General features: G+C 43.3%; 1 protein-coding gene across 10 annotated transcripts in view; it reads right to left on the bottom strand.

The window, feature by feature from the left end:
* WIZ (WIZ zinc finger) overlaps positions 1-22,588 on the bottom strand; it is a 60,120-nt gene that overhangs the window by 17,794 nt on the left and 19,738 nt on the right. For 8 of the 10 annotated variants that reach the window (XM_082213168.1, XM_082213169.1, XM_082213167.1 and 5 more), the window contains exons 3-5: positions 9,335-9,395; positions 4,822-7,370; positions 4,213-4,578 (exon numbers count right to left, since the gene is read on the bottom strand). In XM_082213168.1, coding sequence (XP_082069294.1) covers positions 4,213-4,578; positions 4,822-7,370; positions 9,335-9,395 — 2,976 coding nt within the window. The remainder of the gene's footprint in view (positions 1-4,212; positions 4,579-4,821; positions 7,371-9,334; positions 9,396-22,588) is intronic. The other 2 variants (XM_082213171.1, XM_082213166.1) reach the window with 2 other exon arrangements.

The raw sequence follows: 22,588 nt of genomic DNA, 5'->3' as shown, positions 1-22,588 counted from the left end.
CCCCCCGCCCCACTTCGGAACAGCTTTCCGAAGTGGGGCGGCGGGGCCAGGTGTTCCCGACCCCCCTCCCCACTTCGGAAGAGCTTTCCGAAGTGGGGCGGCGGGGCCAGGTGTCCCCGCCCCCCCGCCCCACTTCGGAACAGCTTTCCGAAGTGGGGCGGCGGGGCCAGGTGTCCCCGCCCCCCTCCCCACTTCGGAACAGCTTTCTGAAGTGGGGCGGCGGGGCCAGGTGTTCCCGACCCCCCTCCCCACTTCGGAAGAGCTTTCCGAAGTGGGGCGGCGGGGCCAGGTGTTCCCGACCCCCCTCCCCACTTCGGAAGAGCTTTCCGAAGTGGGGCGGTGGGGCCAGGTGTTCCCGACCCCCCTCCCCACTTCGGAAGAGCTTTCCGAAGTGGGGCGGCGGGGCCAGGTGTCCCCGCCCCCCCTTCGGAACAGCTTTCCGAAGTGGGGCGGCGGGGCCAGGTGTTCCTGACCCCCCTCCCCACTTCGGAAGAGCTTTCCGAAGTGGGGCGGCGGGGCCAGGTGTTCCCGACCCTCCTCCCCACTTCGGAAGAGCTTTCCGAAGTGGGGCGGCGGGGCCAGGTGTTCCCGACCCCCCTCCCCACTTCGGAAGAGCTTTCCGAAGTGGGGCGGCGGGGCCAGGTGTCCCGCCCCCCCTCCCCACTTCGGAAGAGCTTTCCGAAGTGGGGCGGCGGGGCCAGGTGTTCCCGCCCCCCCCGCCCCACTTCGGAACAGCGTTTTAAAATGCTGGGGGTGGGGAGCGAAGCGCTGCCGACCCCCAGCATTTTAAAATCTTCCCAGGACACGGGGAGATTTTAAAATGCTGGGGGTCGGCAGCGCTTCGCTCCCGACCCCCAGCATTTTAAAATCTTCCCGGGACACGGGGAGATTTTAAAATGCTGGGGGTCGGCAGCGAACGCTTCGCTCCCGCCCGCCAGCATTTTAAGATCGCCCGGGGCAGGCGGGGGGAAGGCAGGCGGGGGGGAGCAAAGACTTTTGCCCCCCGCCGGCCTTCAGAAGAGGTCCTCTTCTGAAGGCCGGCTGTGGGCGAAAGTCTTTGCTCCTGACCGCCAGCATTTCCCTATGGGCTTTCGTCTTGCGATGCAAGCCCATAGGGAAATTCGTCTTGCGAAGCGCCTCCAAAACAGAAAACCCTTTCGTCTTGCGGGTTTCCCGTCTTGCGAGGCATTCGTCTTGCGGGGTACCACTGTACATCATCCTCAATTAGCATAGCCTAAGGTCAGGGATAGGGACCCTGGTGGCGCTGTGGGTTAAACCACAGAGCCTAGGACTTGCCGATCAGAAGGTTGGCGGTTCGAATCCCCGCAACGGGGTGAGCTCCGGTTGCTCGATCCCTGCTCCTGCGAACCTAGCAGTTCGAAAGCACGTCAAAGTGCAAGAAGATAAATAGGTACCGCTCCGGCGGGAAGGTAAATGGCGTTTCCGTGCGCTGCTCTGGTTCGCCAGAAACGGCTTAGTCATGCTGGCCACATGACCCGGAAGCTGTACGCCGGCTCCCTCGGCGAGTAAAGCGAGATGAGCGCAGCAACCCCAGAGTCGGTCACGACTGGACCTAATGGTCAGGGGTCCCTTTACCTTTACCTTTAAGGTCAGGGATTAGGGGAGTTATAGTCCAGCAATATCTGAAGGGCCACACATCTTTGACATACACAGATCTGAGAATCCCCTGACCTTTGTCTAGCACCCAATACTTGTTCCTTTCATGATGTACAAATGCAACCACCTTTTGAGATGAAGATTTGCAAGTCTTCCATCAAGGGAAGTTGCTGGAGGTTTTACTTTTTCTTTTTATATCATAGTGATCTTGGCACCACTGAATTCTGCAATCCTTCTTCCACAAATCAGGAAAAGGTTATGAAGCCATCCATTTTTTGGTCCATGTTCCCTACCTTGCTTTCAGTACCCTTCTCTCTTACTAGAACTTAAAGCTGAGTAAGTAATGCCAATTAAGCTGTTTTATTTCATTTCTGAATGCATCCAGAACGACAAGGCATCAAAGATTTTGTTCATGTCACTGCTAACCTTAATGCATTTGACTAGCAACAGAAATCCATGAATGTTTGGTTTCCCATAACACAGCATGATACTTTTCTGCAGTCAGCTTTCCGTTACAGTCTCCACCATAATTTCCTATAAGCTGTATTGCTGTCCTCAGTACTGCAAGAATGTTAAGTAAATTGATAGGTAAATTAATAGGTATGTGCATGCTGATGACACCATATGCAGTTTCTGACAGTTGTTTGTGTGTTTAGGCAAATTTTCTAGCTACATGATGTCTCCACTTTGCAAAGCCAACTGCTGATTTTTCACAGTTCTTAGTATAGATTACCTCATAAGAGTTAGAAATGCACACCATTATTCCCATCCGCTGCTTTTTAGATAAAAACATTTATTTGCAGAAACGTCCATCTGGCAGCTTGTATATAATGAATGATATATTGAGGGCTAGTAAACATGTTAATTGATTATTTATTGCATTTATACCCTGCTCCTTTTCTAAAGGGTGACTTACTTATGGCTTCCAAGCAGTCTCTCATCCAGGCAGCTCACAGGGCAAGAACTGTGGATAGGCATTATGTGCCTACAGACCATTCCTGGAGCCAAACATACAACTTTTCTTCATTTCACAGTGTAGCAATGCCTGCAAAATTCCTTTTGAATCTGCCATTTGGCATTCCTTGCATTTGCTAAATGCCATTCCACAGATAGGAGGACTTGTATCGGCTCCTTAACACCAAGTCCACTTAGTGGCAATGCACACTCACACCTTTTTCTTTAGACTTCAGTAAACAGCATAGACAAGATGGGATTTGGGATCAGAAATACATTCCAAGTCCTATAGAAGAAACTATGCAGAAATCTATTTTCTACCTTAGTTGGTATTACAGATCACAAATATGTCACTTGCTAATTACCATGCGCCTACAATGTAACTGTATCCATCAATTCTTCAAACCAATGAACGAAGTTCAGACTACTGGCCGAAAATGGTTTAATACTGGTTATATAAAGCTTAAAGAATACAAAATAATAGGAATGGGATGGAGATTGAAAGTAATTATACCCTTGTAGAACTGTGTATGTGAAGCGGTTTATCGTTTAAGTAACATCATGACAACTTTATTACAGTCTCTTTCTGCACCATGAAAGTTTTTCCAGTGAGAAAACCTCAGAACCATGCCCAGAGAAGACAAGCTGTACAGACAAAAATCTAATAGTAAGAACCTAAGTTGTCACAGTGAGACAACTTAGGTCAGAACAGGCTGGCCTGAAATGTAGCCAGATGGTAAGGATATGACATGGCAACATGATGTATTTTCCTATTTGTTTTAGATTTAGATCAGATTTTGAGGCACACTTCATATTATGACTGGAGAAAATAACTGAACACTTCCTACTACAGATGGGAGAGAGATTAGTCATTACTTTTGATCTGCTTTACTTTTTCATCAGGGATGCAAAACCTGAGCACCCAGTTATGACTGGCTGCTTAAAAAATTGGTCTGGTGATTTGCCTAGGAGGTCAGGAAGAAAAATGTTACCCAACTCATATGCATTCCTATGTGGTCCTGGTTAACACATCCACTTCCCATAGAATCAATCCTCTCACTTAGCAAACTATCATTATTTATTTTCTCTTCGACCCCCCCCCCCTTTATACATTCTTCTTTGACTCAAACTTTTTCTGCTCTGTTCCTCTTTCATCTTCACTTCCACCCAATATTTTTCTCATTCCCACCCACACACCAGTTTTAGGCTTTGACACTTGTTTCCTTCTCTTTGCTCCCACACTTTGTCTTTTATTGAGACATGTGTGTGTTTATATATACACTCCTTTATCTCAAAAAGCCTTCCCTGAAGTAGGACTTAGACCAGTCTATGACTTCTGGGAAGACTTGGGCCACTGCATGACATCTCAATTAGACACTCAACACATTAATGGAAGGAAAGATGGACATCAGAATCCATCCTCTCCCTGGAACATCCAGATGTCTTCCTCTCCATGGGCTCCTAGGAAATGTCTGAATCCTGTGTTTTACCTCTGCTTATCACTATAGTTCATAATAATCACCATCACTTCCTTCAGGTTGTTCTGTAAAGGTTATCACCAGGCAGGGTTAAGGAGGTAGCACGCTTACTAATATAAGTACTGTTTCCAGGATGCATGTAAAATTCTGAAATTCTGCTTACCATCTCTGAAGGGCTGCATGGGCTCATCTCCCCAGGAAGGAGGGAACGGGGAGAAAGGTGATTGTGAAATGCTGCATTCAGATATGGGGGTCGTGCTTTTGCAGGGCCCAAACCCAAGCATCTCTCTCTCCTGATTTGGCGATGAAGGATCTGTTCCTAGTGCAGACTGAAGCATAGGGTATTCTGATGAATTGGCTAGTAGCTCCTTCAAAATGTTAATTGGTGAGATGGTGAGCTCCCAGTTAGTGATTCCAAAATCCCTCAGGTGAGCTCGGGCGTGGCTGGATAATCCTGCACGTGTGTCAAAGCCAGCCCCACAGAATTCACATCTCATTAAACTGAAAGTACTTGGATCAAAGTTTGCAACTGTGAAAGAGGGGATAATAATCAGTGTCATATTAAAACATAAAGAACAGGCAATAAATGCTTTCAAAGAATCCCCACTAGATCACATGATTTTTTTTTTTAAAAACCAAACTATGAAAACTAGACATTGCAAAGATGCTGTAACATCTATTGTTGAGAGGGAAAATATGGGAATATACATACCCATCTTCAAGGAATGAAAAATATTAGAAAAATTGAAAAAATTATAAATTGAATACATACTACCTTTTTTCTTCTTCTTTTGGAAGGAAAATTTTTGCTCAATAGCTTTCACTTCTTCTGCAGAGATGAAGTGACGGACATTGTAGCTCACACCCACCCTGTTCAGGTGGCCCCGCACGTGATTGGCTAGGCCAATCCCATTGTGGAACCTGTCAGGACAGTACGGGCATTTCCTCTCCTCATTCTTCAGCATCAATGAATCTGCATCCAGAAGATCATCCAGTTCTAAGGAGCTTTCTAAAGAGGAATCTAATAGGAAGACGCCTAAGGGAAGGGATTCATCCATTCCAAACTCTTGGGAAGGAGGCAACATCTTTTTCTTGAGAATCTTCATCTTGGGCCGCTTCATCTTTCTGGGATAAATATTAATCTCATCAACAAGAACAATGGGGACCATGTGACGTAACTGATGCTGCTGCCCCGCTGATGCTATTGGATAATCTGTTGCCTTCAAAGTGCCCCTGAAATTCCTTTTGAGGTCCAAAGCAGATTGAGGAATAGCAACAGGCCTGAAATATCTATTCTCTGCTAACTCTATTTCTGTTGCTAAAGGGAATTCTTCTTCCATACTCCTAATATCGCTTATGGGTAACCATTTGTGCTGGAGTTCCTCCAGCCCACCTGGGTGGCTTTTGGCATTCTCTCTCTCAGTCTCAAGTGGCGGTGCTGTGCTTTTATTCCTTATTTGTTTCAGGGCATGCGGAGAATAAGCTTTCGCTGAGGTAAGAGTAGACAAGATCTTATGTGAAGAGCTATAGGGAGCTCGTTTCCTAGCCCGAAACCCAGGCATTGGGATTTCTTTTTTATTAGTGCCATTGCTTTTATTAAGTCTCTGGTGGCCCACTGTGAAGCCATGAAGGGATTCATAGTGGGACGTGGTTTCACAGTGGGACTGGGGAAAATGTCTGCCTGCTTTGCTCAAATAATCAGTTTCTGGAAATCGGCCTGACCTGCTAGGGCTGTAGGCATCCCTACTAGTTCCAGGCTGGTTTACATCTGCTTCAAAAGACTCCGTGTTCCAGGACAAGTGGGAATGAGCATATTTCATGTGTTCTTTTAAAATGTTTTCATTTGGGGCTGGAAAGCTGCAAAGCATGCAAGTGCTAAGACCTTTGTTGCTACTGTGTGCATGCGCCACTTGAGGTACATGATCATTTGGCCTGAAATGTCTACTATATATGTTGTGCATGGAGCGGTCCCGTGGATCACTACCACCGGAACTGCCAAACAAGTTCACATTCTTCAAACTTTGATCTTTCCTCTCCTTGACATGCATCTTTGCATGTTGGACAAACACCTTAGAGGAGTTGGTTCCAAACACACACTTTGGGCACTGGAGCCTGGCATCACGGCCTTCATCTGGGAATTCATTGAGCTTCTGAATTTCCTCAATGATTTTTTCTCTGGACTCCTGATGGAGTCTCCTGTGCTGCTCTAGAGAACCAATGTCCCCAAAAGCCCATCCACATTCACTACAGGTCAACTGACACTGACCTCCAATGCCCTCTCTGCTTTCATCCAGCCCTAGTCCCCTGTTATGCTGAAGCATATGGTCCATCAAATGTTCCTTCATCTTAAAATAGATGCTGCATTCAATGCATGTGTACACAGCTGGGTCCTCTTCCTGCGCTGCGCCATCTTTCCCCTGCTCCTCCACCAGGGCGTTGCGCATATAGGGTCTTGTGTCATCATAGGTGCTGCAGGAAGGAGATTTCACAGATCTCAGAGGAACACGTTCCGAAACATCTCCGGCATTAGCAGTCCAAGCATGTTTGCGGACAGAAAGGTCCGTGGCTGTCTGATGCCCCGACATCTGTAATGCCCACTCAGCAGTGTTCGCAGAACTTACTTCGGCTAAATCGGAGTCCATTGCCTGCCCCTTCCTGGGGGAGAGTGCACTCTCAACAGTCCTCGCTTTACTTGCGTGAGGATTTTGCATTTTTCTAAATACTGGCAGAGCTAACAAAGAAGCTTCTCGTGCAGACTGTCCCCTAACGGCCAGGTTTGTTGCTACATCTGTTGGCTTATTTACATTTCTGTAGGGAGGCCTTAGCCCCTCATTGTGCTCAGAAAGCCAGTCAAGCCTCCGAAAGCCCTTCTTTCCCAACCCTTGCCTTTTGTCTAAGTGCTCTTTGCTGAAGGCTTCTAGCTGCTTTGGTTCATTGCTATGGTGTCTTTCATCCCCACTAACAGTCTGTGCTCCAGGAGGGGGTGGTGAAGTTTCCACTGCTGCTTTGCCAGGGTCTAACGGCTCAAGCTCCCCTTCTAGATCATCCGTATTCCTTTGCACAGTTTTTATAATGTTAAGTTCCATTGCAGAAGTGGGTTCCTTTGGATAAGAATTATTTTTCTGTGCTGCTTCCTTGGAGCTTGCTAAATCCTTCAAACCAGGGAGTCTTTCTAAAGTGCTTTCTTCTTTGGAGACACTACCCATTGTCTCCCGTGTAGAGCAATCCCACAAGGCAGTCGTGCTTCTTTGATCTGCTGAGCCCCTAGATTTTGCTCTGTAACAGCCTTTCCTGGATTTTAAACGGTCTTCTGCCTTGGTGCTGAAAAGAACAGTCAACAAAAATCAGCTAAAGGAAATGGATTGAATTGTTGCTCTAAAAAATATATGCATTTATAATCATTAACTATTTATTGACTCTTAAGTCACAGCTGAGATCATGCATTCTACACAGCCCTCCCTTTGCTGCTGCATGGAAAACTGGTGTGCATTTCAAATGCCTGTATACATCTCCCTGTGCACTTCCATCACTCAAACAACAACATTCTCAGATGAATCATTCCTCTGCACAAAAGGCAACACAACACCTCAAAGCCCTACTCTATCAGCTCAACTTGCTGGTGGCTACTGCCATTTGGATCCCCTTCTCTTAGCACTTTCACCTCAGTAGCTATTCTATCTGGCTACTATGTAACCAGAAAGTTTTTGTATTAAAATTGGCTTTTTTCTGAATTCTCCTATTTTACCCTCATTATATATCTTTCTCTTTTCATAGTATGGCCTTTAGATTTTAAACCGGAATGCAGAGACTGTGACAATTTTAATTTTTTGTACCCCTCAAAGCCAATTTTAGTCACTTTATCATCATAAAGAGACAGGACTTCGTATATCTTTCTAACTAGATAATGCTATCTAAAGCTTACATTGTCCCTTCATAACAAGCCCATTTTCTACTATTGTTCAATTATCCAAAAGAAACCTTTCATTTCCAGCACTGGCAACAGCCTTAATTTTGCTAAGTGACTCTGTAGTACTTGCCATTGGGTCATGAGCCATATTCATTAGCAGTGTTTTTTGTTGCTGTTGTTTTCTACCATTTACCTCATTAAAGAGATATAAAATTTGCCATGATGGTTCTGGAGCAAAGTCACAGGGCCAAACTACAAGTTATGTTAAACATGCTTGTCACTTCCCAGATTCTTTTTTCTTTTTTTTTTTTTTAAGAAAAAGCAGCTGTACAGCAGGTTTGTTTTCTAACTCTCTTTTCTCCATGCCTTTTCTGCCAGAAAAAAACAAAACACCTGTTCTCCCCATCTGCTATTGGCTGCCCAAAAGCACTACTTGCAGTAAACACTACTTTTGAGGTGCTTCACAGTCCAGATCCAGATTAGAGGCTCACACTTCTACATTTTCTGGGGCAGGGGGAAGAAAATGCCCAGCGCTAACCATGATTTTAAAAATGTTTGGTTAACGTAACATGCCACTTGGATCTGAAGCTGTCCCACTTCCTAGCCATTGTTCCATCATCGTTTTACTTTTTGTACTTTCAATTTACACCACTGAATCTCTGTACTCATTCATTTTAGACTCCTTGCGCCTTTTGGATGCTAACTTCTTTCAGCAGAAGCTATGTTTGGATTGTTTTCTCTCTGGACTAAAGTAAAAACAGACTTGTCTGAAATGAACTATACACTTCATCGGAATTCCATAATGCAAGTACTTTCAACATCTTCCTTGGCCAAGGTCATCCCAGATGGCAGGGAAAGAAAACAAGAGCACTTAATTGAGCCAACATATCCTCTGCCAAGCCCAAAGAACAATGAAGAGTAGAGAAATCTGATAATGAATGGTTGAAGCTTCATGCAACATAAAGGCCTAGAGACTCAGCTCACACTGCAGTCTTATGTGCCTTTGCTAGGCAACAAGTCTCACTGATTTATCAGATTTTATTTTCAAGTTTGTTTGTTTGTTATGTTTATAACCAACTGCTCATCACTCAGCGTTGAATAGTCCCAGGATCAATAATCAAGTGGCAGGTATATGTTCTATCAATTGATCCAATGGCCTGAACAGCAAGCTTCTCTGACTTGACTATGACCCACTTCAAAACGAGAACCCAGGGAAATTTTCCAGGAAGGATTACATGAGTGAAGGCACACATGTTATATTGAATGGTATTATACTAAGCTTGATGTTGCAATACAAATGAAAGACCTTGGGAACTGGCCCACAGAGATTAAAAATGCCAAGCCCTGTAATTCTTCCTCTAGCAATTTCAACACTTACCAGGCTTCCTTCTTGCGAGTTGTGTTTGAGACAACAGCACAAGGAGAAGGATTGGGCTCATCTGCAAGAGAGAAAAAGCAGCATCATATGCCTGACTTGTGAGCATACCGGGGCTTCAAGTGTACTTTACAAAACGTGTAATGTTATAGCTATAAAGCTTTCCAAGCAGCTAAACCCACCCAGTTTGTGTCCCTTCCTCAGGGCGGGTTTGGATTAGTATGGGATTTCTAACCCACACTGTTTAATCCCAAGCACCAACAATTTGATATATAATCATTCTAGCAGTTAAGCAGTTTAAAATGAAACAAGATAGATGTAAAATAAAGCATGTCCAAGAATCCATCTTATAAGTAGTAAAAAAACAAACACCCATTATAGTGCCTTAGTATCAAAATACAAATTTGCTTCCTCTGCAAAGTGAGATAATTTCAAGTGAAGCAAAAGGGAGTCTCTCTCTCTCTCTCCCCCTCCCCACCCCACACAAACTTCTGGTGCAGATGGCCAGATCCGAATCGATATCATAGCTGTGGACAAACAGTTAAAGTCACCCTACCCACCAACCACCTCTACCACCTCTTGAGCCAAACTGGGCCACCACACTGGAAATTTGTGTTTCCACACTGGAAAGTTGGCTTTCTTTTGTGCAGAAAACAGGAGTGGGTGTGAGAGACACCTGGTAACACATGGAGGGTGTGCTAAAGCACACATTATGATAGTATATCTTGACCTGCTAGGTCTGCAATGAATGCTTCAAACTTTGCCCACACTCAGGCACTTCCAGTTCTGTGTGGAATGCAGGCTTGATTCATCCCAATCTTCTGTTACGTTGGCAAAAGGAAGCATCCACCAATATCTGGCCAAAGCTTCCACTGAACCCTTTCTTTTGTTAGAATCCATACACAGCTCTAGGACCCAATTCTATGCCAAAGTGCAATGTAATCTGGTTTAATTCTACAAAATTCCCAGCAAGATGCTCTGCAGTGGGAAACTGTGTGTTGCTGAAGCCACAGTGCACTGTGTGTTGCTGAAACCACAGTGGCGCTTTATACCAAGTCATACCATTGGTATGTTTAGCCTATTATTGTCTACACTAACTGGCAGCAGCTCTCCTGGATTTCAGGCAGGAGTCTCTTCCAGCCTTACTTAGAGGTGCCAGGGGCTGAACCTGGAAACTTCACCGTGTAAATCAGATGCTCTACTGCTGAGCTATGGCTCTTTCCCCAAAGAGTCCTTTCCTTGCCAGAACCTGACTGCTTATAAAATGGCTTAAGGAGAGGAACTACAGAAGTCATATACTGTACTAACTAAAGGTGGTTTTAACATGATTCAAGAACCGAACTTGGCATGTATATTTCATGCCCATTTTGTCCCCAAATGGTGGAGCATCAGGGTTTTCACTAACTTTCAACTGATGATAAGAATTTAACAATACCTGGATGTGAGTCAAATAAAATGGAGATGATACTGCAAACAGAACCAATTTAATAAATGCAGAACTCAGAAGCACTAGGGTTATAACACTAAAGCCCAAACTACACATGATGTTGAATATGTGTTTCACATTTAATGGACAGGGCTTTGTTTTGTTTTTCAACAAATAGCATGGGGGGGATTACTGGGATCACAGATTGGGAGTTTAACCCTTTCTACCCCTGCTGTAATTCTAAGAAAAGGTGCTCTCTGACACTGTTATTTATTTTGACAGGGAACAAGTGCTGGGGAGAAAAAGAGTTGGAGTTTGGCCATAATGCAGCAGAGGATTTACAGTTTTGAGAGTACCAGCAGGTGGAAGGAATGGTGGCATCTTGCTGACATACATTGCTACAAATAAAAAGGTAAAGGTAAAGGCACCCCTGACCATTAGGTCCAGTCGTGACTGACTCTGGGGTTGCGCACTCATCTCGCTCTATAGGCCAAGGGAGCCGGCGTTTGTCCACAGACAGCTTCCAAGTCATGTGGCCAGCATGACTAAGCCACTTCTGGCGAACCAGAGCAGCACACGGAAGTGCCGTTTACCTTCCCACCAGAGCGGTACCTATTTATCTACTTGCACTTTGACGTGCTTTCGAACTGCTAGGTTGGCAGGAGCAGGGACCGAGCAACGGGAGCTCACCCCATCGGGGGATTCAAACCGCTGACCTTCTGATTGGCAAGTCCTAGGCTCTGTGGTTCAACCCACAGCGCCACCCGCATCCCTTTTGCTGACATACATTGCTACAAATAAAAATATTGTTAATATGTGGCTCTAAAGGAAAGAGGTACATTTGGCAAAATGCCAGAGCTTACAGGGTCAACCAAGTGCTACTGGAGAGCACAGGACAGGAGTATCAGGTTGAAACTGAAAAAGCCTGAATCTGCACCGTCCATTTTTGTGACTGAGTCTTTGTACATTCCTTCCTGCACCTGAATGCCTTCATGGACTGGAAATGCAACGGGATCCCAGTTATATCAGGCATTGTTTGCATTTGTAGTGCAATGAACATGAAAGAGAAGAAAATAAAACAGCAGGTTTTGTATTTTGTACTAACTGTAGGCAAGCTTTACAATTCAATGTGATATTCACTTGCAAAGATCCTAGGAAGGAAAAGTTGCCCGTGCCAATCCAGGCCGAAGACAGATGTAGCATTTTATCAGTGTGAGTTTGCCTTCAGGCCAACTTCTCAGCTTGCCTGGTATACACATGTAACACATAACAGCAAGTCAAACAGAAAGTTCAACCTTGCCAGTTATGCTTCATGTGGGCTATTCCCTTAAAAAAAGAAGAAGCTGCACATACAGATAAAACAGAGATCAAAGATTTTTAAAAAAACAACCCAAACCAATAGCAAAACTAATCTGAGAATTGGAAAGGAGGTGTGTACAAGGCAATCAGTGGCATCCAGAGATGAATCTCCCACACTTAAATGGAAATACTTTGAACAACTGCAGAATGGAACACTTTTCCAAAACCTGTCCCAGGAGAAACGGTTATGTTTGGACTGAACAGACCGAGTGCTCTCCCACTAGTCTGAGGACATAAAAAGAGTTCTTTTGGACCACATTAAAAGCCTGTTTAGTTCAGCATTCTCTTCTCACTGTGGCTAACCAAATGTCCATGGGAAACCCACGAGCAGGACATGCATGCAACAAATGTGCATATAATATATTTATCATCACTGTCAGACTTTGATTCAAGATGCACAGCCATGCCGTAACTTGGATGGAAGCGTATCTTTTCCAAAAAGCCTCTGCTTCAATACGTCCGTGAAAGAGAATGAAAGACTCTATTATACACCATCTTCAAGCCAAGACATGGAGTATCTCCAGATTTCTGTTACAAACCTGATGGAAATCCAGGCCAAAAGAGATAACACCTCTGAAGTTTTAGAACACTGCCTGTCCAAAAGTTCTTCGTATTTTTTTAGAGTGTTTTGCAAGGCAGCAAAAAAATGAAATTAATATCTTGGTGGACAAACAGCAAGGGTCCTGTTTGTTCAGGGGGAAAAGATACCAAGTAGGCTAGTTTCACTTGAAAGGGAGAAAAGAAGCTGGAGAGAACTGCAATCTTTATAAAGAGACAAAGAAAGGTAAATTTTGAAGTATTAAAAATATGGAGCTGTTAAGGAAAAAGCAGTAGAAGTACAGATAAAGAGAGAAGGACAATGGCAGAGGTGGATCTTAGGAATTCTTTTGTTCATGAGAGCTCTAGCATTTCTATTTTTAGAAACCATCTCCTTTAGAGGAAAAACAGAACGATTTATCTTCTTACTGATGAGCACAAAACTGTACTTGGTGCTGCAAGACCTCATTTCTTGGAAACAGCAAGAGATGAGGGAATTTAATGTCTTGATCTTAGGAGGTGAACATTTTAACCTCTCTGGTAATCCAAAATAAACTTTGCTTCTGAATATTCAAGAATGGGAGTCGTGGGTTTTTAGAAAAACAACACACACACACACACACACACACACACACACACACACACACAGCAGGCAGCAGATTTTCCCTTTAATCACAGCCACAGTTTCAAAGCTAGCAAAGCATCCTCATAATCTAAATAGTACAATCCGATGCATTTTTTCAAGGAAAGAATAGATATAGCAATCGAGTTTTTAAAATGATGCAGAAGTGCTACTTATCTGCCATCTTATCTGCCATTATATTGGTGTATGCTTTACTGTTTTTTGTGAACCAAGTAACAGCTACAGTCCTCCAACTGACCTCTCCTCTAGTCTGCTCTGGTGCTTAGCACAAACCACCCTGCCAGGCCCCCATCAGGTTCAGAGTCTTGAGCTGTTCATAAGATCCAGAGCTGTGTGGCTTAAGAAAATACAGTTGTACCTCGGGTTAAGTACTTAATTCGTTCCGGAGGTCCATTCTTAACCTGAAACTGTTCTTAACCTGACGCACTACTTTAGCTAATGGGGCTTCCTGCTGCTGCCGCCGCACTGCCGGAGCACGATTTCTGTTCTTATCCTGAAGCAAAGTTCTTAACCTGAAGCACTATTTCTGGGTTAGCGGAGTCTGTAACCTGAAGCGTATGTAACCCGAGGTACCACTGTATTGGTAATCCTTATATTCTTTTCAAAAGACACTAACGCATCAAACAATTCCAAGTTTACCTTCCTCTAACCAAGAAAAACAGCCTGCACTGCTTTGGACTTTGTCCGTTCAGCTCACACTATATCAACCTGCATTCATTTCATGTGGTTCTAAGCACCCAGGAAAAAAAACTGGTTCGCATTCTCCATTTTCACAAAGGAGCTGGAAATTATCACGATCTTACAAACCTGATAATGCAACATTTTAATCAAAACCTTATTCTCAATGGCCAGTAGTTGCTTTGGCTCCCTCCAATTGTACACTTATTTCATAACCATAAAATCTGATGTGGTTTAAGAGTACATGAATGTTGCTGGGATGCACTTTCAAGCCTACCATTTTCTTTAAACATGTATTATGATTGATCCTGTTAGAAATATATATTGTTTAAACCCTTTACTCCTTTTAAGTATACGTAGTTGATTTAATATCTTCCTTCAGATTTCTCACATACAGTCATACCTCGGGTTGAATATGCTTCATGTTGAGCGCGTTCGAGTTGCGCTCCACAGCAACCCAGAAGTAACGGAGCGCGTTACTTCTGGGTTTTGCCGCTCGTGCATGCGCAAAAGCTCAAAATTACGTCACACGCATGCGCAGAAGCGGCAAAAAGTGACGCGTGCGTGCGCAGACGTGCCGTCACTAGTTACGTTTGCTTCTGGATGCGAACGGGGCTCCGGAACGGATCCCGTTCGCATCCCGAGGTACCACTGTACATTTTGCAAACACAAGAAGCACATTTCCTCACTTTACACACATAACTCTATCTCCATTATAGCTACTCTGACTAGTGTGGGGGTGGGGGTGGGGTTGAGGGTATTCCTCTGATTTATACTTCATTCATCCTCCTAGTGGTGCAGCAATAAAACTGCTAGCAGATTTACAAAGCTAAGCAGGATCCAGTAAGGTTTCAAACTGGCGGGCAACCGTGTGTTGAGGTTCCTGCATTGCAGGGGGTTGGACTAGATGACCCTAGAGTCCCTTTCCAACTCCACAATTTTATGATTCTTAGGCATATTTTTTGAAAATAAAATTACTAAAGCCAACTTTAATACTGATACATGAAGGATCAGGATTGAGGTTCATGCAAAACACACTGGACATGAATTACCATTATTATTACATGAAGATACATGAAATACTATGCCTTGAACATAATAAATAAATAAATATTTGGATAACATATGTTAAAAGCATAAAATGTAAAACACTGGTTAAATGCTCAAAAGAACTGGCATATTACCTTACTGTCCTTCTTCCATAAGATATATTCTATTATTTTAAAAGATTTATAAACTGTTCACATTATAAAATATCGGAGCGGATGGCAACAGAGAGATCACATCCAAGCCTAACTGGAACTTTGGAAAGCTACCCCAGAAGATCAAACTAGATGACATCAACAATTTTGTGTGTTTGAATACAGGACAGGCCCAATGGCATGGAAAGAGGGGTGGGTGGGAGAATCTGGTTTTAAAAGCGATGAGGGGTGTGTGTGAATGAACACTGCTGAATCCTCACCCCACCAAAACACAGAGTTTACCGCCCTGCACTGTCCCTTTGGGAACTTTTCTCCCAGCAGAATTTCCGGTATTAGAAGTTGCCCTCGCTAAGAGAAAAGTGTTTGAGGTGAGAAGCCACAGCTCCTTCAGCCACTTGCTCCTTCTCCTTTTAAGACTGGACCCCCTGTTTCTATGTGACTGAAGCTGTTCCAGGTTTAAACGTACAGAACAGCTGCTGTCACATCTAGTTCGGCTTAATCTATCATTTGCTGGGCATATCAGCATGATCTTCTTTAAGAGAATCTGCTGCTGCACCATATCATTTGTTGCTGTTAGTAATAACAAAATGCCTCTATAGCGACGGCATTCTGTCTTTTCCTTTTTACGTATAAAAACAGAGGAGACGATAGATTAAGGACTCAGAGTAGTCATTTGGCACCCGCTCTTTCTCCCCAAGCTTTTATAAATTCTGCAGGACATTGGCTTTCCTCAAGTGCAATCTGACAATATGCCATTCATTCCAAGAGATTTAGCCTTAATGAAAAAAAACCTTTTCCATAAATCACAAGGAAAAGTCAAGTATTATGCTGCAAGTAAAACAATTTTATTAGTTATCAGGAAAAAAGGTGTCATGACTTCAAATGTGATAAATACTATATTTATATAGCCAGCAACAGCACAAGCAATTATAGATAACCTAGAAAACTACAGTCTCAAAAATGGGGTCATAGAAATGGGATACACTTCAAATGCATAATACTGGACATGTCACCAGAACAAACACATTTTTAACAAATGTTGCAGAAAGAAAGAAAGAAAGAAAGAAAGAAAGAAAGAAAGAAAGAAAGGGCAGTTCACAAACCCATGTATGTCATTTGACATTCACTAACTCAGTTTATTGTGTAAAAGAAAAAAAGAGCCACGTTTAGCCAATAGAAAAGCTCTGTAATGGATTCAGTGAAATATTTCTGGTCTGTGGGGCCCTGTGTACAGCCCTATTCACCTAAATACACATGACTGTGTCCAAAAATACGATGGAGGTAAATGCAAAAAAAATGAGTTAATTAGTAACATGGGTTATCTTTTCCTGAGTCCAGATCATCTGGTGTGCTGTGTTTTAAAACTAAACAAAACAGGCCACAAGAAGATCTGGTGTAAAGGTATAAAGACAAGGCTCTTTGCAATTGGCTTACTAAAAAGGAAAATGTGCAGGTAATGTTCTATCTAATCAAAGAATGGCACATTGGACCAGGGAGACTTAATTCAGAATTATGAGCCTCAGAAATAAATAGCACGAGCAGGCACAGAATTTATCTGTCTCCCCAATGGGGAATCTCTGCTTGTATTTAACAGGATGATTCCACAACAGTAACTTCAGCCTGAAATATAAACTCATTGGGTTTTATCCAATGCTAGTACTATTCAGAGTAGACACCATGAAATTAATGACCATGACTAACTCAGGTCCATTAATTTTAATGAGCCTACTCTGAGTAGGATCCACCATTGGATGGGGGGGGGGTCACACTACTCAATGTTTCACTCAGCAGTGAATATGAGCACTTAACCATCCCTAACATAAGGGGCAAGCAGTTGGCAACATCACTTCTGATTTATCCAGACGACCAATTAAAGCGTGCTTCCAGCTACATTTCAGTTGGGCAGTTGCACTATTCCTAATTCAAAGGTAACTTCTAACCCACTACTTCAAGGGGCTTACAAACAGTAAACAACTACCGGTAAATGGTTAAAAACAACAAAAAAAACCGAAACACAATAAAATACAACAAGGGTTAAAGACGTACAGGCAGGGACAAGACTATGGATGTTATATGCCAAAGCTTAAGACAAGGGAAGTATGATATTTCTACAATTATTAAAATATAGGTTTATGCCTTTGATTACTTCTTGTAAACTGCTGTAAACACAAGCCTTTTATCTAAATGTAAATGCACCTTAGAGAGGTAATTAGGGTGCAATGCACAGATAAACTGTGCATGGGTGTGACTCCCCTTCCATGCCACCACAAAGGGCAAAAGTCCTTGCAAACCCCAAATATACACAGCTGCCATGCAACCACCTGATGCTGGAGTACAGTGGTACCTCGGGTTAAGTACTTAATTCATTCCGGAGGTCCGTACTTAACCTGAAACTGTTCTTAACCTGAAGCACCACTTTAGCTAATGGGACCTCCTGCTGCTGCCGCGCCGCCGAAGCACAATTTCTGTACTCATCCAGAAGCAAAGTTCTTAACCTGAAGCACTATTTCTGGGTTAGCGGAGTCTGTAACCTGAAGCATATGTAACCTGAAGCGTCTGTAACCTGAGGTACCACTGTACTCTGAACAGCTCCTGGCTAGGCAATAAGATGGCATGGGCTTATGGCCATCTGGCTGGAAGCCATAGCTATTGATTCCACCAGTCACTGCAATTTTGCCACCGGTTACAACAGGTATCTGTGCTTCACAGTGTCCCGACCTCAATTAAACTCAGGATTTGACAGAACGGAGGAAATTAAACATAAGCATATCAATGGCACACTGCAGCTCTGAATGGCTGAGTTGCAGATCTGGTGCCTGCGTACTCTGAATGCCAAAATAACTTTGATATGAAACTCAAGAACTTCCTCAAGGCCCTTCCTAAAGCCTTTGTGCAATATGTTTACAAGCCTTCTTGCAAATACATAATAAAATAAAAATAATGCAGGCATGGAGAAAGAAAAGTTAGTATCTGTCATTCTAAACATCACAAAAACTACGACCCAACAGAGGCCTGCAGCATTTCCACAGCGACAGAGCAATCATGCTAGGAATTAATGTTCTATCTGAAGGGAGGCTTTGCAAAATATTGTGTTTCAAGTGCTAGGATAATATGACATTCCATGATGGAAAAACACAGACTAGAGGGAAGAGATGTGGACCTGTGTGCAATGAAAAAACAACAACAATGTGCATTTATTATGTAATAAGCTGCTTGTGAAGAAAAGTTCTGACTTTGGTGTTTAGCTGGAGTCGCACCAATTACTTTTTTGCTGAAAGAAACCAGCTTGATGTGGCACTGCTGTGGCGTTCTTTGGAGAACATCAGATCACATCACTGAAAATCTAATGAAGCAAACTAACTTCCATTTAATTAAGGGCTTATATCATCCACTAGGGAGGCGGGTGGCGCTGTGGGTTAAACCACAGAGCCTAGGACTTGCTGATCAGAAGGTCGGCGGTTCGAATCCCCGCAACGGGGTGAGCTTCAGTTGCTCGGTCCCTGCTCCTGCCAACCTAGCAGTTCGAAAGCATGAAGTGCAAGTAGATCAATAGGTACCGCTCTAGCAGGAAGGTAAATGGTGTTTCCGTGCGCTGCTCTGGTTCGCCAGAAGCGGCTTAGTCATGCTGGCCACATGACCCGGAAGCTTATGCTGGCTCCCTCGGCCAATAAAGCAAGATGAGCGCTGCAACCTCAGAGCCGGCCACGACTAGACCTAATGGTCAGGGGTCCCTTTACCTTTTATCATCCACTAACAAGTGAAAGTATCATTTGTTGGTTTGTTTTTCAATGTTTTCTAATATTTCTTAGCCATCCTTCACCATAGTTTTGCGGGAGGTGGGGTAGAGGTAGAACAATTCAGTGGTACCTCTGGATGCAAACGGGATCTGTTCCGGAGCCCCGTTTGCATCCTGAGCAGAACGCATCCTGCGTCTGCGGGTCGCGATTCGCTGCTTCTGCACATGACATCAATCTGAGCATCGGCGAAACCCGTAAGTAATCCTTTACGGTACTTCTGGGTCGCCGCAGAACGCAACCTGAAAAAAATTAACCTGAAGCGTCTTTAATCCGAGGTATGACTGTATTTGTTACAATTACAAAAACAAGAAAACCCATTCCAACCAGAACAGAACAATATAAATTCAGCAAAAGTGGTGTGTCCCACAAAACAAAATACAGTGGTACCTTGGGTTACATACACTTCAGGTAACATATGCTTCAGGTTACAGACTCCACTAACCCAGAAATAGTGCTTCAGGTTAAGAACTTTGCTTCTGGATGAGAACAGAAATTGTGCTCCGGCGGCACGGCAGCAGCAGGAGGCACCATTAGCTAAAGTGATGCTTCAGGTTAAGAACAGTTTTAGGTTAAGTACGGACCTCAGGAACGAATTAAGTACTTAACCCGAGATACCACTGTATTTCAAAAAGTGAAAATCTGAACAACGTTTGGGAAAGCTGTTGAGCGACATGGGTTGCCATACATCCGGATTTCCGCCAGACACAGTTTATGACCGCATAATGGTCTTTCAGATATTTGTGGCCTACATCTTTTATCCACCAAGTGAATGTACAATTTAGATAATTACTAGGATCTTGTGTGTCCATTATTTCTGTTTTAAAGGAATACTTTACATTAGGTCACTTTCCATTCGCTTGGCTGGGGGTGGTGGAGTCATGTGTACAAGGGTTGATTTATTTCTGGTTCCTCATCTTGGAGAAACTTCCCTGCTACTCTCTAATGTGCAGACTTGTCTAGTTGTCTAAAAGGGATCATTGGAAAAAAAGAGAAGAGTCCAGAGGTCTTCTGCAGAACCAGAAAGCTGTTGGAGTAGTAGGTACACTGCAGGTTTCCATTAGGACCAACCATAAAGAATGCTTCTGATGAGAGCACTATCAAACCAGTCTGGCGCTTAGGTTTCAAATGACGGAGAAATCCCTCAAGCAGTCAGGTTAAATGCAGGATGAATGTTCATTGTTGTATAACTGCACCACAAACAAATCAGAATGAATGCTCAATAAAACCCAGATTTAACTGCTGGGTCAGCTTTATATGAGCAAATAAGGGTGAATGCTTAATAAATAGGTAATCTATTCCTCACTCTTCTTTTCTCAATTTCCCTCTCTCTCTCAGTCTCTCAACATTCTGTGCTACTGACTTATTACTGGGCTATTTTGGAGGGCCCCCCCAGATTATTTTTTTTATATTTGGGCTACTTCAAGTCTGTGACAGTACTTCTCCTGTGCACAAGCATGGGAAGCCTCAGAGTGGTATTAGTAAACTGATTAGGCACTCAGAATTGTACTGACAAATCATAAACACAACAATGTCTCTTCCCCCCAAAACACACACACACACCACATGGGAATATGGGGACAGGTGTTTGTCAAAAGCACGAGCTAGGCTTGGTGCCAAGTATCCAGTCAGCAACTTTTGTTAATTCAGGTTTTCAGCTGTAACAGCACACCTTTCCTGCCTAAGGGACAGTGCAAAAAGAAAAGCCAGAAGGCAAGAATAGACAACTACCCTGATTAAGTATGATCTAAATGCTCAGGACGTGGGTGGCACTGTGGTCTAAACCACAGAGCCTAAGGCTTGCTGATCAGAAGGTCAGTGGTTCGAATCCCCGTGACGGGGTGAGCTCCCATTGCTCGGTCCCTGCTCCTGCCAACCTAGCAGTTCGAAAGCACGTCAAAGTGCAAGTAGGGGTTTCCGTGTGCTGCTCTGGTTCACCAGAAGGGGCTTAGTCATGCTGGCCACATGACCCAGAAGTTGTACACCAGCTTCCTTGGCCAGTAAAGCGAGATGAGCGCCACAACCCCAGAGTCATCTGCGACTGGACCTAGCAGTCAAGGGTCCCTTTACCTTTTAAATGCTTATGACCACAGAAGCACCTGAAATGCTGCAGGCCACAAAGAAAATCCAAATTGCAGGGTTTTTCTGGGGGTAACAGTGATGGCAAAGGCACTACATTTCTGACCAAATAAGAATATTTAGCATTTGCATGAAGTACTTATTCTCTGAGCGTATCTGGACATCTTCAGGCCAGACTCTATTTTGCAAAGGTGATTAAAGTAGACACATATCCAAATAATCATTCAAAATGTGCTCTAGGTACATTTGGCCATTTGCTGAGACAATGGCATCATTTATAGGCCAAGCAAAATGGATGGAGGAGATTGGCTAAGGGAGGAACAGGCTTACAGCAGGGTAAGAAGCCTTGCCAAGGTCGGGGCAGGATTGGGATTTGTTTTTAAATTGCAGGCTGTGTACTTCAGCCCTAGAAGTGGGGAACACTCAGACATAACAAAAATCTACAAAGTCAGGACAAAATCTTCAACAAAAAGCTGACGCAAGCACTTTTACAAAGCAAAATGAAACTAAAAGTGTATACAAAATAGTGAGGGGAGGCATGAGATGAACTCGTGGTACATTCATTTGTAAAGTCAAGGTCACAATCCAACAGCTGTCTACAATTCTTGTTCAATGGCAGTTTATCACTAGTTTAGCACTAGCTGTCTTGTGGGGGTAGAAAGAAAGAGATTGAATTTTCCGAACAAAGAAAATGCAGTACCAGGAAAATATAATTTCCCCACAGAAGCGCTCTTTGAGGGAGGGCAACTGGATCCTATACAACAACTAATGTAAGAAACCACATTCAATTCACCTCAAAAAACTGGATAAGCCTTGAGATTTGAAGATTTAACAGGTCACAACATCTCTGGAATGTGCATGTCTGGAATTACAGAAGAAACCTATTTGCCTGGTGTTATAGGTCAGAAGTCAAGGCATTCTGAGTTAGCGTCTCCTGAAAGTGTTGGCCTTCAAAAATACTGGTGGGAACAAGTTGGTATTTCTTCTCTCTGCTGAATTAACTTTTTTCTATGAGTAGAGCTAAAATTTGGTCAAGATAATTTTTCTAAATGTCATGAAATGCATGCAAAAAAGCTATTACCAAAAGGTCATCCAGTGGTGTAGTTGCATCACCATAAGGATTTTTAAAAATATAAGTCTTGCAGAAAATCAGAAATATTTGTATTAATCAGAAATGTGCCAGATATAAAAGGGATGAGGAGATCGAGCATGACTTGCGGTGATTTTGATGGTATCTTGGCTGTCTCTGAGTGCAGATCCAGGTCATTGAGCCTGAGCTTCCACAGCCACGGCCCAGTAGATATGTTCTATGCTTATGAAAATATTTAATTTTCTTGCTAACTATGCATTTTTAAATGCACATTTTATACTTGGCTTCCTTTAGTAATGTTTTCTTTTGATTTTTTTTGTTATCTTTGCTGTGTTAGATGGGCATTCTGTAGTTGACCTCCTTTGCAATGTTTTATTTTGAAATCTTTAAGATAATATTTTAGTTTTCTATTAATTATGTTGCCTTGAATGTATACTTTGATGTTTTAA

This window comes from Podarcis vaucheri, assembly GCF_965113315.1.
Source record: "Podarcis vaucheri genome assembly, chromosome: 2".
NCBI lineage: Eukaryota > Metazoa > Chordata > Lepidosauria > Squamata > Lacertidae > Podarcis > Podarcis vaucheri.
This window is presented reverse-complemented; position numbering and strand designations above follow the sequence as displayed.